This window comes from Euleptes europaea, chromosome 15, assembly GCF_029931775.1.
Source record: "Euleptes europaea isolate rEulEur1 chromosome 15, rEulEur1.hap1, whole genome shotgun sequence".
Lineage (NCBI taxonomy): Eukaryota > Metazoa > Chordata > Lepidosauria > Squamata > Sphaerodactylidae > Euleptes > Euleptes europaea.
Window position 1 is genome coordinate 22,003,446 of NC_079326.1, and position 19,466 is coordinate 22,022,911.

The 19,466-nt window shown below is 40.3% G+C and overlaps 1 protein-coding gene across 1 annotated transcript in view; it reads right to left on the reverse strand.

Annotated features, from left to right (window-relative positions):
* The window catches only part of LRP1B (LDL receptor related protein 1B), a 566,614-nt gene that overhangs the window by 218,642 nt on the left and 328,506 nt on the right, over positions 1-19,466 (reverse strand). The window contains exons 30-31 of the mRNA XM_056861170.1: positions 17,637-17,731; positions 3,646-3,795 (exon numbers count right to left, since the gene is read on the reverse strand). Coding sequence (XP_056717148.1) covers positions 3,646-3,795; positions 17,637-17,731 — 245 coding nt within the window. The remainder of the gene's footprint in view (positions 1-3,645; positions 3,796-17,636; positions 17,732-19,466) is intronic.

Here is a 19,466-nt window from a genome sequence, read left to right on the forward strand (position 1 = left end):
AAAGGGAGCTTCTTGTATCTCAAGGCTTTCCCAGTGATTCCCTGATTCAAGGATTGCAGCCATAATCATTCAAATATAATCTCAATGAAGCCGACAGATTGTTGTACCAATTCATTTCAGGAAAAAATGATTAAAAAGGACAAAAAAGTATTACAAACGTATTATCCATGTTTTCAGCAATGCCCATGAAGAATGAGAAAATTAAAGAAAGCCAAAATAAAGGAACTATACTTTCTGTGTACATACCAATTGTATGAAGTGTATCAATTTGTGTTGCTAAACTCACTTGAAAACTAGTAATAAATAATCTAAACAAGGCAGTCAACACTATAACACTAAGCTACTCTTAAAAATAAGCACACAGGAAAGCATTCTTTTTTTAATCCAAGCTGTGAACAATATCTGGAAGTTTATGTTAGAATTAAATGACGTTAGTCTCTAAGGAGTCAAAGACTCCTGTCAATTTTTCCTCTTGTACATAGCTTTCAACAGTAAGTTATAAAAGGAAAATGTATATGCTTATTCTTACAATATAGAATGTCTCAGTCTTAACCAAACTGTACAATCCGAGAATCAATTTAAACAGTGAGTTTTCCATTCATATAATCACTGTGGAAAGTAGAGGAGGTATCCAGAACCTCATCCAAGGAACTGAATGCATAAAATAGTTTCCTTGAACAATCTCTGTTAGCCTTCCTTCAGTAAGCGGTAAGTTTTGAAACACTTTCACATATTACTTTTTCATATGTACCAAAGCAAGGCATTTTGGAAAATGCAATGTGCAAATTGGGCCTGGGACAACAGTTAAAATAAAGTTGGAAATATTTTCAGCTGGTTCCTATGGTACTTAAAATTGAATATATTCTTCCTACTATCTATCAGCTTTGTTATAGGAAATGTATGCTGGCCCTGCCAAATGATAAATGTCATTTTATCCTTTGAAACAGCTGCATAAGTTCCCATATTAGGTATTACGTATGTCATTTTATCAGTATAAATGCAACCTGAATACATTATAAAGATGCATTTAAAAACACTCCAAAGCTATAATTATTTAGAGAAATAATTACAGAGTTAGAATAATCATAGGGAAGATGAGCCTACCAGCCTTTGTTCAGTTTAAGGGTGGGTTATTTCTTTATTTAAGTTTATTAAAGCTAATACATTAACAGCCCATTCCCGAGAGCTGCAGCAGCTGAGGACGTTGTGGCTGTGGCAGTGCTGTGGGGCCTCCCAAAAAAGGCTGCTGCAGTGGGGGATGGGGGAAAGGGCATTTTTAAAAGAAAAATAAGAAAACGGGGGAAAGCCCCATTGAAAGGGGTTAGGAAGCTGCCTACCGGCAGTTCCGCCCTCCAGAACACCCCGGGAACACCTCCTGGGATGCCGGCATGAGGACTTGCACCAGCAGGATGCTGGAGGGACACCAGCGGGAGGCTGAGCTGACATCAGAGGGCTGCCATGCCACGGCAGTCCAGGGGGGCTGGTGCAAGTGACACTGTACCAGCATCCGTGCCAATTTGCACGGTGCCTCCTAAGCCCATTTGGCCCCCCAAGCTTAGGAATGGGCTGCTATATACAATAAATTGGACGAAGGCTCTGGTTCTTTTCAGACAACACATGAGGCAATTTTTTAGGAGTTCTGATAATGTGATTCTCACTCAGACTTCATTGACACATATTCTCATTTTGTAGTATCAAGATCTTCTGTAATGAACTTTGGGTTGGATGCAAAGGTCCCTTTCTGCTAAGTAAGGAATTTTCCATTCATGGAAGATTTCTGAGAAGGGAAGGAGTCTTTTGGTCATAAAAGATTCCTCACAGCCAAAGGGAATCATATGATTCAACATATTTTTATATTCTCCTGTTTTTTAATAACTTTCACTATTTATACAGAAACAGAATAAGAATTAAACATTCATGTTCAAGTTTAGCTTCTTTCCCAACCTGAGTGAATGGAAAATGTCAATTGATATTTTCAACACCTCTTTCAGGAACTGTAGCTCTACACAAATTGAGTTCTAATGGCAAGCTCTTATAATATTTATCTTTTATAGAAATGACAACTGTACCTGCTAAGATTACTAAAGCCTGAACAAAATATATCACAGTAGTGATTCTTTTGTGTCTTTGTTGCCTCTGCATATTTTAAAATGGAATATAATTCCTCTATTCATGAGTTCAGGATGGGTAGAGCTCCTCGCTACCAGCTATGATGTAAGAGAATTATGACCACTTGGTTGTAGCCAAATGGTGTATAAAAGTAAAAACACCTAACTTCTCACTCAATAACAATTTAATCTCAGCGGATCCCAAGATAAAGTGAAGAGCAAAATGTCTTGCAACATTTTACAAGCAGCTAGGGTTGTGGAAAAAAAAATTGGTAAATTTCGGGTTTGGGTTTATTGGGCCTGATTTTTTTGGGGAAACCTGAAATAAGCTGAATACCCATACTGGTAAATATGGGCATATACCGGTAAATATGGAGGGGTGTCCCCCCCATAGAGAAACATTGCAAAGTTTGCAATGTTTTTCTATGGAGGGGAGTGACTCATTCCGGACCCTATTAAATTGGAGCCCTGACCCAATCTTCACCAAACTTTGGGGGTCATGCAAGGAGAGTCCATTCAAGCTAGGCTGTGAATTTGGGGTCTCTACCTCAAAAAAGTACCCCCCAGGACCCAAACATTTTCTGGAATTGCCTATTCGGCTTTAGCTTTCTCCCCAGGTTTGTGCATTCAGTAAACCTGAACTGGAAATTTACTGAAAAGGAGAATTTCAGGTTTATATTTGGTTCGGGTTTATTGATATGCACAAGCCTGCAAGCAAGATTATTTTCTATAAACAACAAAATAAGCATAATCAAGAATAACTTTAAGGACCCGGGTAATGCACACCCTTTGCTATTAACTAACCACAGTTAAGATTTCTGTTGACACATCCTTAATATGTCCATGGTTAACACTAACTAGTGTTCCATCTTAATCTTTTAAATTAGGATTGAAATTGATATACATCAGCTGCCTTGGGTTTATTTGAAGAAAGATGAAATAGAAATAGTTTCCTTAAGTGTAGAAGTCTACATTATCTTTTGATAAATTTGTAAGCTACTTTGTCAGTTTATTTTTAGGCTTGTCCTCCTGATTTCTTATTGGATTCATTATATCCAATAATCAGCAAGAGTGGTCATCCCTAGCCCTTACATCTGTACTAACTTTAAACGAACAATCTCTAGTGAAACATTAGTTATTATTTGGGACCAAATGACTGCACAGATTTATTTGCATACCTACAGGTTAAAACTACAGGTGCAAACAATTTGTTACAAATCTGAAAAGGGGGGCTGGAACTGAGAATATGGAAAATTATACTCAATTACTATCTGGAGCAATGAGGGGTCCATGAAAGAATCCTCTGCCTTAAAAAAAAAAAAAAGCATAATTTTGTGCCATTTAATAGGGAATTCTTACAGTGTAGCTTACTTAGTGAAAGCTTATCTATAAAGAACAATGAACAATATGATGCCTTCAAACATACATATTAAGAAACATAACTAACAGAAGGAATTTTGCCATATATATTACAGGACAACATTAGCCTGCACCTGGAGAGTAAAATGTAACAGACAGTTGCATCATGTTGACTTACCCATAATGGTTAAAGCTGTAGCTTTGGTTAGTTCTTCTTTCATTGAATCAATTACTTCAAAATTGCCACCATCTAAATTGCATCGATTTATGGTTCCATTTCCTGAACTAATCCAATAAAGCTTGTTTTCTGCATAATCTATTGATAGACCTAAAAACAAATGTATACCAGACATGGAATATATTTGCAGCAATTTCATTACACAAAATTCATATATTCATTCAATTGTTTATACAACAGCAAAGTGCATTCACAAATTTTTATTGAAAGATTTGCAGTGCGTTCCTGAGCTTTTGGCATGCGGGGACGGTGGGAAGGAGGTGCTGCTGCGGCACCTCCTAAGCAGTTCCCTGCCCACTGAAAGCTAAAAAAAAAAGCCTTTTCACAGCGTTTTTTTACTTTTAAAATGGGGCGTTTCGCTCTTCTCCCTGCAAGCGTACCTGGGCTGAAAGGGGACAGGAGGCTGCCTTTACACTGGTGGGTCCCATCGACGTCCCAGGGTGGCGCTGCCATGGCAATGCCGGGAGACTGGTGTCCATGCCTCCTTGACAGCACTGGGGCCACTTACAACAGCATAAGTAGCCCGGACAGAACTGTGACTAGCCTAAGGTCACCCAGCAGGCTCCATGTGCAGGAGTGGAGAAACCAACCCAGTTCACCAGATTAGAGTCCACCACTCATGTGGAGGACTGGGGAAACAAACCCGGTTCACCAGATTAGAGTCCACTATAAAAGGTAAAGGTACCCTGTGCAAGCACTGGGTCATTCCTGACCCATGGGGTGACATCACATCCTGACGTTTACTAGGCAGACTTTGTTTACGGGGTGGTTTGCCAGTGTCTTAACCAATACACCAGAGACAGTTCAAACTTAATCCATACTCATATTTGCTCTATACAAGTGGCTCAACAGAATATGTTATGTACTTGATTGAATGTGTCTAATGTTCGAAGAAAAAAAATATTTCTTTAGGACATTTGTATGCCCCACCTTTCTCCTGATACAGACAGGACCCAAGGCTGATGACAATTAATATAAAACTATTAACGCTATTTAAAACACATAATTCAAGCAGGTAATTAAAATATGCCTAAACCAGGTAATTCAAACATTTAATTAAAACAGTTAAGTTGGAACTCCTTCAAAATGCTACAACACTCTTTTAAATAGTTCTTTCTTAGTGCCCCATTGGAAGGCCCCAAATGTTCCTTCCTCACCCGTTCCAAGAGGTTATTCCATAGCAGTGGGGCTGAAACAGAAGAGGCCCAGCCTCAGAGCACTGTAGTCAATAGATAATCAATGTTATCATTAAAAGTAGCAAGAATGTGTCAACAAAGCATACAGTTAACAAAGCAAACAGTACAATCCCAGGAACACTTTCCTAGGAGTAAACGACACTTAACAGACCTGAGTAGGATTATGAACAGACCTGCTTAGGATTGCATTCATATACACAACTTTAGTGTATTTCAGAATATCAAAGTATACATCAGTTTGAAGGGTGTTTGAAGTCTAGAAGATAGTTAATAAGCCAAGAATGGGAGCACAACAAAGAGGATAGATAGGCATTGTTAGATATGATACTGAAAAATATGTGAGCCATGAATTGAAAATCAGCTTATTTGTTAACAGAGCTCTTCTTGTCTTGTGTATTTGTGGGTAAGCAATAGCCTATATATGAGTATAAGATTTATATATAGGCTTTCTTTACTTTATAATTGTCTATGTAGATTCAACTGTTGGTATTATACTTGCAAACTATACCCACAATGACATATGTTGTTGGGTGTACCTTTTAGCAGGGGATTAATGATCTGATATTATAAGGTTAACTAGAAGTCTATGACTCCACAAGGGCAAACGTCTTCCCGCCCCCTTCCCGCACTAACACACACACAAAGCAGGGTTTATTTAACTGCAGTCATCTGATGAAGGATCAGAAACATGTTTATCTAGTTATCTAGACCTAGACACTGTTTTTAGCCTTTAAAATACTCTTATAAAATTAATAATTGGGCACCTACTACAAATAAATTGGCTGCATGGGAAGCCATGAAAATCTCACATTACAGTACTTCAGATTCAAACAAAAGTTCTCTTTATACCTTGGTAAGTATGGAACAAGTTAGGTGTTATATCTTGATAAGCACAAAGCAAGTTATAAGGAGTTCAGAAACAGAACACATTAGGTTTACTTGTAAAAGCAATAAGGGATTACAAAACGAAAAAACAAATAGTCAAACAAAAAAACTAACAACTACTGAGAAAGAGGGGGATGAGTAATAATGGGACTCTTCTCTTACTTTGCCTACCTCTTCATCTACCCCTTTGATGGTGATTTAAGGGACATACAGAATAATTTTGAAGTCACTTTCTGTTTCAGGCCATGTTTAGGCCTTTCCCATCCATTCAAGGACTCTTTTGTTGACTCATTTCAAAGTTCACTGTTCCCCTCTACTAGGGTTACCAACCACAAGGTGGAGCCTGTAAAGTTCCCCAGAAATTACAAATGATCACCAGATAACAGAGATCAGTACCCCTGGAGGTAATAGCAGCTTGGTAGGGTAGACTCAATGGCATCACATCCCAATAAGCTCCATCCTATTCCCAAACTTCACTCTCCACAAGATCTACCTCCAAATCTCCAGCAAGTTCCCATGCAAGAGTTGGTAACCCTTCTTTAGGAAGGTCCTTTTCATTAATTATGAGCAGGCCCTGGAGCCTCAGGAATAGTTCTTCTGATCTCTTGGTTACCACATTAAGAGCCCATTCCTGATGTGGGGGCAAAGCTCCTCAGGAGCCGATGTGACCCCACACCAGTGTAGGTGCCACCTTATCATGAAATAAGGTGGCACCTATGTTGGCACGGGGCAAACACACCAGTGTCCATGCGCCGCTGGCCCCTGCCGCCAATGCAGCCACGCCAGCAGGGCTTTCCCAGAAGGGAAAGTAAGTGCCAGAGAGGGGGGTGCGTTCCCGTGGGTGGAGCTGCCTTTAGGCAGCTTCCACAGCCCTTTCACTCTGGGAACACCCCCTTGAGCGGTGGCAGGGCTGCACCACCTTTTTTGGTGGCACAGCCTCGCTATTTGCTATGGGGCATGCCCCCCTTTTTTCTTTATTTTATTTTTTAAACACTTTTCTCCCTCCATGGTGGTCAGGAAGCCTCTGAGGAGGCAATGTGGCTGTGCCACTCCCAGCCACTGTGGATCCACACACCCCCTTCAGGAATGGGCTGTAAAATATGAATTAGCCACCTCATAGGCAGGAGATAAAAGGCTAGAGAGATGGGAAAAAAAACTTAATCTGGAACTTCTATCTACTTGGAAAGCTAGTCTTAGTTTAATTTCTAAGCATTCACATACAAAACAGATGGCTAACTATGCATGAAAATACATATCTATTTTTGAGTAGATATTTTAAGAAAAAACCACATCAGGAAAGTAGATTTTAAAGAACTAATGAATCTAAGCATTTTGTTCTTAATAACATCTAAAACTGAGTAATAAATCTAAATTGGGAATATTTAATAGTAGACTTACTTGGAATGCTGATTTTTATTCAAAAGAAGCAACATCCATTCAGCCAAAACTGCCTGAAGACTGCAATTATTCACTCAGCAGGAGTACAAACTCATAAAATGAAAGACGGGTGTTCTGACAAGATTATGACGCACTTGTATTTTAAGTTTGTTGTGCATATGGGTTTTAAAAAATCAACAAGACACAGCATAAAGTAGTCAATTACTGAACACTCACTATCAAAACACCCATCTAATGAACACTGGAAAATTGTCCAAGAGCTCACATTAATAATAATAATAATAATAATAATAATAATAATAATAATAATAATAATAATAATAATAATAATATTTCTATTCAGTTCTGGATTATATATATTTATTAGTGCTATTAAAAAGCTTTTTATTCCCTACCCATCAAGTCAGATCTGATATATTTTTAAAAAATCAGTTAATCCAATAAGAGGACACTTCATTAGATGTGTACATCTGTATATCTAATTCTGAACTTCACGTCAGAGAGAGATTGTTGAATGTCATGAAAAAATATTCATGGAGGAATGATTTGGGAAGTGCATAAAACATTACAAATATGATAAGTGAATATTCTTATATTTTCAGGTTTTCTCCTTATTAAGGGGGTGTTCCCTCAAATGGAGACATTTCAATGCGAACATTTCAATGAGAACATTCTATTCTGATACATAGCTGTGAAACTCTTCTATTCTCTGGATATCACTGTACCTCTGTACATATTCTTGTCCCCCCCTTTTAATCATTAACATTGGGACTGGCACTCATAAAAACAAAACAAAAAGTTACGTAACTAAAACAAATTACTTCCAACATGCACAATAAATTGAGCAATATGATTTTATCTGCTTGCTATACATATCTTTTAAATATAAACAAAAGAAACATATCCAGTTGGGAATATTAATTTCATTCCTATAATCATCAGTGCTGAATCTGAAATTACAACTGGGACTTAATATGCAGTAAGAGCTTCAACATTTTCATTATGAGTAGAGATGTACCTTTTCAGCCAGGCCAGGGAAAAGACCATTAAACCAAGTGCTGTATCTTATGCAAGAAGAAGGGGGAGCCAATCCTTGCCTATTCCTGCTGACTTTATCCCCATGTGGCAATCAAATAACATTTCCAATTTTGAGGGCCTTATTAGTGGTTCTGCAAGTAGCTCAGGGAACTGCAGCAAATATTTTTTTTATGAATTTACTTTTTTTGTCCATCTGTAGGAACCAGCTCTATAATTTCAAGCTTGCCTAACACAACAGTATTCTACTACAATAACTGATAAGAGATTTAAAAAACTCAGTTATTTAATTTTCGAAGGAGAAAGCTATCTGATCTAAGGAAGGAACAGGCCATGACAAAAAGGCAGTGTAATTATTCACTTTTATGGGGGAAATTATTGGACCCACTCATAAATCACCACATTGTTAGTTCTACCTTTATTTATACAATGACCAAAAATGCATAACAGAATTATTTTTCTAGTTTTTTTTGGGGGGGGGGCGTTCAATAGCTATGATTAATGGAGTTCTTTAAATGGCACAGAATGCAAACCAGTTCACAAATTATTGGAGCCTCAAACAATCAATTCGGTACAGCTCATGAGTATCACTGGGATCATAACTTAGATAGGTATGCATCATGACTAGTATTCATTATGACTAGTAGCCATCTATAACCCAATCCTCCATGAATGTGTCCACTCTTAAAGCCTTCCATGTTGGCAGCCATCACCACATCCTGCGGCTGAGAGTTCCACAATTTAACTATGTGTTGTGAGAAGAAATACTTCCTTTTATCTGTTTTGAATCTCTCACCCTCCAGCTTCAGCAGATGACCCCATGTTCCAATATTATGAGAGAGAGAAAGGCTTCTCCCTGTCCACTCTCTTCTTACTATGCATAATTTTATAGACCTCTTATCATGTCTCCCCTTAACTCCCTTTCTTTCCAAGCTAAACAGCCCTAAACGTTTTAACCGCTCCTCATAGGGCAGTTGCTCTAGTCCCTTGATCTTTTCAGTTGCTCTTTTCTGCACCTTCACAAGCTCTGCAATATCCTTTTTTAGGTGTGGCTACCAGAAGTATACACAGTATTCCAAGTGTGGACTCACCATAGATTTGTACAAGGGCAGTATGATAGCAGCAGTTTTATTCTCTATTCCTTGTCTAATTATGGCCAGCACTGAATTTGCCTTTTTCACAGCAGCTGCACACTGGGTTAACATCTTCATTACGCTATCCATTACCACCCCAAGATCCCTTTCTTGGTCTGTCACTGCCAGCACAGATCCCATCATTGTATATGTGAAGTTGGGATTTTTTGCCCCAATATGCATCACTTAACACTTGCTCACATTGAATCTCATTTGCCATTTTAATGCCCATTCTTCCAGTTTGTTGAGATCCTTTTGGAGCTCTTCACAGTCCAATTTTGTTTTAATCACTGTAAATAATTTGGTGTCATCTGCAAACTTGGCCACCTCACTGTTCACCCCCAACTTCAGCTCATTGATGAACAGGTTGAAAAGCACCGGTCCCAGAACAGATCCCTGAGGGACCTCACTGCTCACATCCTTCCATTGGGAGAACTGACCATTGATTCCTACTCTCTGCTTCCTATTTTTCAGCCAGCTCTCAATCCATCAGAGGACTTGTCCTCTTATCCCATGACTACTGCTTAGCAGTCTTTGGTGGGGGACTTTATCAAAAGCCTTTTGGAAATCCAAATACACAATGACCATAGGCTCATTCCTGTCCACATGCTTACAGCACATTCCTGAAAGGAATGCCTGCACCGGCATTGCTTCCTAAGCGGCGTTGCCTCCTAAGCGGCATTGCCTCCGCCCGGTGCCAACCCTCATAGGGTTGCATGGGAGATACGCCAAATGGTGGCATATCTCTATAACAAAATATAAGGGGGCGTTCCTGAGCACTGAGTCTGCCCAAACTGGATGGGAACAGTTGCCCACATGTGGTTGTATGTTAACATCCTTGATTTATGCAGTGGTTTTGGCACTTTTCAGAGCAAGTTCCAGCAATGATATCATAGTTGTCACACATATCTAACACCCATATGCTGGCTCTAGTTCTAGGGCTGTTGAAATAAAAATTCGGTATAGTTCGGATTCGGCCTGTCTGGATTCGGGATATGCCGAAGTCCGAACTCCCTCGCTTCGGGTCCGTGCAATTTGGCGTGAATTCAAAGTTCGGGAAAAAAATTCGGCCGAATAAAGCCATTAAAAACACAACCGTGCCTTTCCATGGCTCCGGGGGGGCATTTTGGGGGGTAGAGGTCCCAAACTTTCAATGGAGCTTCAAAGGACCCTTCTTGCAAGACCCCCCAAGTTTTGTAAAGATTGGGTCAGGGGGGGCTGTGATATGGACCCCGAAAGGGGTCCCTCCCTTAATGTGCATCTCTGAGCAGAGCTTGCCGCCCACACACAAAGCTCCCAGCCCCGACAAACAGCTGAGCTGCAGGGAGCAAGGGCGGGGCAGGTACAAAGAAGTTTGCTAAGCAACACAACTGCAAAGCAACACAACCATGCAAAGCAACACATTTGTAACCATGCAAAGCAACACCTGACACCTGGGAGTTTGAAAACCATGGAAAGGGACAGAGGCAGCTAGCTATGCATAATGAGCAGGAGGGGGTGGAATTTCCCCTTTTGCATCGGACTCAAGTCGGGACAAGGCAAATGCATTTTTTAAGTCACCATTTGAAAACCAGTTTTGAGCAAGCATCAAAATAGACCTAACCGCTCTTATGATGGACACACAACTGAAGCCCCCCCCCTCAAACCAGGGAGAGAGAGACTCGAGGGGGCACACACACCCCAGGCAGAACAGGCAAAAGCCCCCTTTGGCTTCCCCCCCCCACAGAAACTGCTCCCTCCCCAAACACACACACAGACTCTGCTTCCCCCCCCCACACACACACAGGAGAAAAATTATAGATTAAAGCCCCCAAAGGGGTCTTACTGTGGCTGTCTTCTGTTCCATCAGGAGGGGCTGGGAGGACTGGGTAATCCAATATGATTCTATTTAAGCACGGGAGGTTTTGCCTTGGATTTGCCGCTCTGGAGATGCATACAGGATCGATTCATCCCAATAGGGAAAAGGGGAATGCCCATATCTCGGGACCCCATAACCCAATGTTTACAAAACTTGGGGGTCTCTTAAGAAGGGTCATCTGAACCTATGCTGAATGTTTGGGGGCTGCACCCCCAAAAATGCGCCCCCTGCAGCCACGGAAAGAGAAAAGGAGGGAGCCCATATTTCTGCCCCCACTGAACCCATCTTTACAAAACTTGGAGGGTCTCTTAAGAAGGCTCTTCTGAAGCTATGCTGAAAGTTTGGGGGCTGCACCCCCAAAAAAGCGCCCCCTGCAGCCACAGAAATGGAAAAGGGGGAGGAGAAAGGGGTGGGGCCCATATCTCGGGATCCCCTGACCCAATATTTACAAAACTTGGGGGGTCTCTTAAGAAGGCTTGTCTGAAGCTATGCTGAACATTTGGGGGCTGCACCCCCAAAAAAGCACCCCCTGCAGCCATGGAAAGAGAAAAGAGGGGGAGCCCATATTTCTGCCCCCACTGAACCCATCTTTACAAAACTTTGGGGGGTCTCTTAAGAAGGCTCGTTTGAAGCTATGCTGAAAGTTTGGGGGATGCACCCCCAAAAAAGTGCCCCCCGCAGCCACAGAAATGGAGATGGGGGAGGGAAAAGGGGTGGAGCCCATATCTCGAAACCCCCTGACCCAATGTTTACAAAACTTGGGGGGGTCTCTTAAGAAGGCTCGTCTGAAGCTCCGCTGAAAGTTTGGGGTCTCTACCCCCCAAAATGCGCCCCCTGCAGCCCGGAAAGGAGCAAATGTGCACACGCACCCCCCCACGAGGATTTCTCTCTCTTTCCCTGGCGGGGCACCGCAGCAGCTGATTCCTCCAGTACTCAATCCTGATTGATTGGCCAGAAGAAGACCCAGCTTGGCCACCGATTGCCCGGGGGAGAATGCTGCTTACTGACGGTTATGCTGCTGCGCCCCAAATTTGCCGAATTTATTCGTGAACTCCCGAACTCGCTGAATTCAACTCCCCTGTTTTCCCGCCATTTTTTAATTCGGTTCGTCCCAAACTAAAACCCGCCGAATCAGGGGAAATTCGGCTGTTTTTCGGTTCGGGCCGAACCGAATCGACAGCCCTATCTAGTTCACATAATTCCAGAGGGACAGTAGTGTAAGTCTGTTGTAACAAAATAAAAGAGAAGTCCAGTAACTCCCTAAAGACTAACAACATTTATTCCAACACATTCCTTCATGAGTCAGAGCTAGAGATCTGAAGGCTGGGGGGTGGGGGTGGGGGTGGGGGTGATACAATGGAAAAGAGCAACAACAAATAATGAGTGGAGGGTAGTTCCGTTAATTTCTGAGCCTTTTTTTTTTAAAAAAAAAACCTTTTCTGACAGAAAAACCTCCAATGAAATATTTCCTGTTTTGGGTTGAGTGATATGCTTTTAAAGATAAGATGGGCAAGTTGTAAACATATACAGTGCTTAAAATACAAGATTTCTATACCTATAAGGATACCTGATCTTCATAATGGGCGCATGAGAACTGAGCTCTTTCTAACCAGTAGCCACAGAAGGAAGAACAACACTATTTAACTGGAACTATATCTAGCTGTGCAGATGTTCACATCATTCCTCACACGACCAGTTATCATCAGTGTGGGACCTAACCTCTGGGGTCCTATCCCCTATATTCTTCAACCTTTATGTAAAGCCCTAAGGTAATTCGTAGTTTTGGTGTTGTCTGACAGATGATACACAGCTATATATATCCTTATCCAAATCTCCTGGTAATGCGGTAGAGGTCCTAAACTGCTGCCTGGTTGCTGTGGTAAAATGGCTAAGAATGAACAAACTAAACCCAGGAAAGGCAAAGGTAATGCTGCTTGTGATGGTGGAGGTCTTTATTATTGACATTATGTTCCCCACTTTCCATGGGGTTCAGCTGACCTTTGCTGACTCAGCTAAGAGCTTTGGAGTTAAACTGGATCCAACATTATTGCCAGAGAAACAAGTTAATGCATTTACAAAAAGGGCTTTCTTCCAAACTCAAAAAACGGCCCCTTACCTTGAGAAGGCTGATCTGGCCACCCGGATCCATGCTCCAATGACATTCAGACTAGACTACTGTAAGCACTGTATACTGGTCACCGCTCAAAATCAATTCAGAAACTCCAGCTGGTACAGAATGCTACAGCTCAGCTCTTATCAGGAGCAAGATGCCGCCTGACCTGGATAGCACCAGGCTGATCTCCTCTGATCTCAGAAGCTAAGCATGTAGACTTTAATTAATGTAAATAAATAAATATTATTATCAATCTTCTCTGTGATCCCTTTTCTGACCAAATAATATATTCTATTGGTTCTTGTAGGTTATCCGGGCTGTGTATCCGGTTACACAGCCCGGATAACCTACAAGAACCAATGAACTCTGACCGTGAAAGCCTTCGACAATATATTCTATGTTACTTACCACTAAGATTGTGTTTTCTGTTTAACTCCTCCCCCCCCCCTATTTTTCAGACAGCAAAAATTAAGGTACAGCTACTATCATAGCATGGGGGCATCAGCTTGCAGTTTTCTTTTAAGTGTTGGTTATACTTGCAATTTTGCTTGTAGAAACCAAGGCATTTATAATTTTTAACTCGATAGTATATCAAATATAGCCATTTTGTATGCTAATTAAGTTATAAATTATGCATTTTTGTTGCTAAAGAAGTAAAATTAGTTTATGTTTGATAGGACAGTAAGTACCAAATATTTAATTTTTTCATGGGGGGGAGAAACATTTTTTCTTGTGAGTTCAAAATTTCTGAAAATTTTACATCTCTAGTCAGAGCTGACTAAGCATCTGAAGAAGTGAGCTTTCTCACTTCTTCAGATGCTTAGTCAGCTCTGACTAGAGATGTAAAAAAGCTAATGCTGAAATAAGTATTGTTGTTGTTTAAAGTGCTACTGTACCTCTGTTTTATTCTGGTTCACATAAACATTACCTCCATGTGACTAGAACCTAATAATAGCCACTCTTTAAGCTAGTGAGGCAATAATGTGGCAACCATTTAAAGCCATGAACGTGTCTTGTATACCACTGTCAAATGGCTCTTGGAATACTTCATAAAATATAATACAAATATACTGAGTACTCTCAGTTATTATATGAAATATACTTCTCCATTTTTAAAGGGGGGGAAGAAAAGTATACATTGGGGGATCCAATGAAAGATTTCTAAAAGTAGCAAAATGGCATTTACTCACTGATGAATAATCACTGTCAAACTCATGCCCCGCCTCCTCCCTAACTGGGGTTAGAGCTAAACGACTGAAGAGGCATAATAGTTAGGTAGGTTTAAACTCCAGTAACTTTTATAACAGAAAAAGTACTTTATTACTGAAGGAACATATAAATAATCTATGGCCAGAATAACCAATTACCTGAATGCCGAGAAAGTACATGTGAAGAATGCCTTCCTCTCACTATGTAGTAAACACATATCTATCCACCTAATATTAGGGAATAATTTCTAGACCAAAGAAAGTGATTTCCTGGGATTTAAAATTGAGGAGTCTCCAATTTTAGCATTGATTGCTGTATCTCCCACACTCATCCATCCCAACACAGTCTTGAATCCCACCTTATGTAGGTACACTAATTAGATCAAAACATCTCCTAGTATGATTATCAGCAAATCTTCTTCTTCAAATCACTTTTCCCTGAACAGCTGATAGCATGTCATATTGCAGAAATATGGCTTAATCAAAGACTTCGACACATGCCTACTTGTGCAAACTACTGCACATGTGAATTAGAAATGAAAGAAAATAATTGGCAATAGGGCTGTGCAAAACAAAATGGTAAATTTCGGGTTCAGGTTTATTGGGCATGAATTTTTTCGGTAAACCTGAAATAAGTTTAATACCCATACCGGTAAATGAGTATTTACCCCCACAAAAATTGGATCAATTATAGTCTATGGGGATTTTTTTCTAAAGCTCCTGTGGGAGCATTTTTGGAGGTAGAGTCACCAAATTTGCAAGGGACTCTCCCTAGATCAGTGGTTCCCAACCTTTTTTTGACCAGGGACCACTAGGACTTTTTTGTTCGGTGCAGGGACCCCAAGGTTCAAAATAAAAATTCAGAGAATTTGAAAATAAACTTTAATCATAACTGTTAGTTAAACATTAAACTTACAATAATATTTGAATATATATTTTTATAATAGAGAACTTTTAATTGAAAATATTAATTTATTATGGGTTTATAACTATGTTCCGCGGACCTTAATTTAGTTCTCGCGGACCCCTGGGGGTCCACAGACCCCTGGTTGGGAACCAGTGCCCTAGATGGACATCAAAGTTTGAGGAAGTTTGGGAAAGCGAGTCCAGTTTTGGGCCTGCAAAGGGGTTGCCCCCATCATCCACGCATTTGCAAGCCGAGCTGTCAATCTTTTTCAGGTTCAGAAGTTCAGCGTTACTGAGGACTGGTGGAAAGAGTCAATGGGCAGGCTGATGTCTCAAACTCTGGGGGCTCTATTCGTATTTGGGGCTCACAGAATGATGTCCATGAAAATATCTCCCAAACTGAGGGAAATGGCTTAAATGCAAGAAAAATAAGGCACAGAAAACATTTCTTTCAACGGCAAATGACATCCTGTGAACTGTCCTTTATTATAGTAATAAAAAATCTGATTTCAAGGGATGGTCAGGTTCAGGAAAATGAAGCCACTATTCAGGGCGACCTTCAGTTTGAGAGTAGGTTTTTATGGAGGAGGGGGGTGATATTGGAGCAGCTGAAGTCATGACCAAGGCAGCTTTTGTGAAGAAGATTGCTCATCCACATGGATGAGGAGTCTTCTTCAGAAGCCTGGAAAGCAGCTGTAGAAGCTGGTGTTTTTTAGCTGGAGGGTATATCCTCCAGATGGGACTGGGTGAGCCCCATCTTTTAAAGTGACCCTTCAAGACTAGTTTGGTCTGACCAAGCTAGCTCCGATTATACAACCCCTACAAAACCAGTCAAAGATTGGAAAATGGAAAAAAGCACAGAGCAGTGCATCTGAGCAAAGCCGAATAGCTGAAACCCCAAAAAGTCAAATATGTATTCAGCTTTTTGGAAATTGCCTATTCAGCTTCGGGCAGATTCCCAATGTTTTGGTATTCAGTTGAACCAAAACCCAAATATTGCCTAAATGGCTAATTTCTGGTTTATTTTTGCTTCGGGTATATTGAAATGCACAGCCCTAATTGGCACTAAAAGCTCAACTACATTTTACATTTAGCACTTAGTTAATGTCCTCATTATCATTATTATCATTATTATCATCATCATTATTATTATTACTATTATTATTATTGTTGTTGTTTTGTTGCTGTTGTTGTTATTATACTCTCGTAAATATCTCACCTTTTCAAAGGCACACAACTGTGACTACACACCAAAACTATGTGGCACACACCTAGTAATGTGTGTAAGTGCTACTATTAACAACTTTTTAATGTGACATCACCAGGTCCTACCCCATGATATCTCTGGATCTGACAACCCTAGCCCCTACTCAGTGTACTCATGACCCCCTCACTCTAAAAATTTCTGACTATGCACCTGAATATAGTTTAGGACTTTAGGCCAGTGTGGTGTAGTGGTTAAGAACAGTGGTTTGGAGTGGAGATCTGGGGAACTGGGTTTGATTCCCCATTCCTCCATATGAGTGGCAGATGTTAATCTGGTGAACTGGATTTGTTTCCCCACTCCTACACATTAAGCCAGCTGGGTGACCTTAGGCTAGTCACAGCTCTTAGGGCTCTCTCAGCCCCACCTACCTCACAGGGTGTCTGTTGTGGAAGGGAAAGTGATTGTAAGCTGGTTTGATTCCTCCTTAAGTGGTAGAGAAAGTCGGCATATAAAAGCCAACTCTTCCTCTTCTTCTTTAAAAAAAATAGAATTTGCTGTGCTAAGAGCTGGTTAGGACTTTGGGACACTGAACTGATATTGCTGTTTCTTCTGTACCTGTTTCTATAGCTCTCCCCCCATCCAGGATAGCTGCTTAACATGCAATTTCTAAATAAACAGAACCTCAAAGACTACACATACTGAAATTTCATTAATATAATGCTCTACCAAAGAGTACAAACCAGATAAAATTAACCATGACAAAGCCCCTTGTGACATACCTCTCTCAGCAAAGAATACCCCAACAGCCATTTTTTTGGCATTTCAGTTGCCTTACAATCTTCTACTCTCTGCTTTTTCATTCTCAGTAATGTAACAAAAACAGGAGGCTTATCTAACTTTTTCCTTACCATTTGTATATGAAGAACACTAATATTAGTTAGGTAGTTTTTATTTTAAGGATATATATGAAAATAATTGTATTACTTATTTACCAACTGGATCTTTCTGATTCTGAAATAGTATTTTGATGTTGCTGCCATCCATATTTGCCACATTAATGGTATTTCCATCAGTCCAATAAAGCTTTCTTAAGAAAAACAGGAGAGAGAACATAGTAGCATTCAGTTTATTTAAAATTGTAACAGACTTCTAAAACCAAGTCATAGGAAAAACACTAAAACAGCATTCATTGTATTGTATTTTGCGCATGTGCACTACATATGTCATGCTATAATTTTCAGTTGCATAGTCAGATGTGCAAAGATGCAAATAATTGCATTAGAAATATATACCAATACATAGTAGATTACAGTAGTAATATAACAGTTTTATTCTACAAGTCCCTAGATTTTCTGCTGTGACATCAACGTTTTGAAATTAAGGTTTTAAGAATGACAAAAAATATTTTCTTTGGATTGGATCCTAGGAACTGCAAGTGCTTGCTGATCTTTCCTACTTTCATCTTACAGGCCCACATGTCTTCCCCAAGCTGATGCTGTGAGCTGGAGTGTCTCAAGGAGAAAATGTCATAATATTATTTTCTGAAATCTGTTTGGAACTGGGTAAGAGGAATACTGTTTACAAGAATTCAGACTCAAGCAGTTAGGGATGTGCAATTTTTTTTTTGCGTAATTTTCGGGTTCGGTTTTATTGGGCCCGATTTTTCAGGGGAACTCTGAAATAAGCCAAATGCCCACATGGGTAAATATGGGCATTCAGCTTATTTTCAAAAAGATTTGGCCCTGGGGGATCATTTTTCAAGGTAAAGCCCCCAAATTTGCAGAGTAGCTTGAAGGGACTCTCCTTACACGACCCCCAAAGTTTGGTAAAGATTGGGCCAGTGGGTCTGATTTTATGGGGTTCAGAAGGGGTCACCCCCTTCTCCATAGAGAAATATTGTGAAGTTTGTAATGATTCTCTATCGAGGGGGGCGACCCCTTCCAGACCCCATAAAATCAGATCCCCTCACCCAATCATCACCAATATTCAGGGGTCATGCAAGGAGAGTCCCTTAAAGCTACACTGTGAATTTGGGGGCTCTACCTCGAAAAATGCCCCCTGGGAGAATTTTAAAAATACTTATATTTTATACTTGTAAGCAATGGCTGCTGTCTGCTTCCTCCCTCAAGACACTAATTTCCCCATGGTTAATTGAAGGGTTACAATCAATCATGGGAAATAGAGTTTTCCCACAACTCTTAAGAAAGGAAGTGGCCATTACAAATGTGGGAATACTCACTTTCACAAGATCGTGTGAAACCCTGCAATTAACCATGGGGAAATTAGTGTCTTGAGGGCGAATGGTTTTATTTGCATTTAGCCATAGGCCATTACAAACATATGAAGGATACCACAAATACATAAAAATATTAGATTAGTAACATACTGGATTAATAATAAATATACATAATAAAACTTTGCTAAATTGATGCATACAAAACAACAAAATAGTACCTAAAAATTGTGGTTGTGTCCCAATCAGCCAATGGGACCTAGCGACCATTAAAATAAACTTGGAGGACCTACTCCCTTAGCAGCCATATTGGCCATTATTTTCTTTGCTGCCAGAGCATACAGGGCAGTCCTATAAGAGACAAACCCGGTTGTATCTTTTAACAAAAATACTAGTTTCTCAGCTCTAGGACGGGTGTTTAGGCCAGAAACCAACTTGGCAAGAAATTTAGCCCTGGGTTCCACATATAGAGGGCATTCAAATAAGTAGTGGTATAAGTCCTCTAGAGCAGATGTTCCACAGATGCAAAAACGTTGGTCTTTTGGAATTCGGCAATAACGCCCGGACAGTACAGCCATTGGCATTGTTT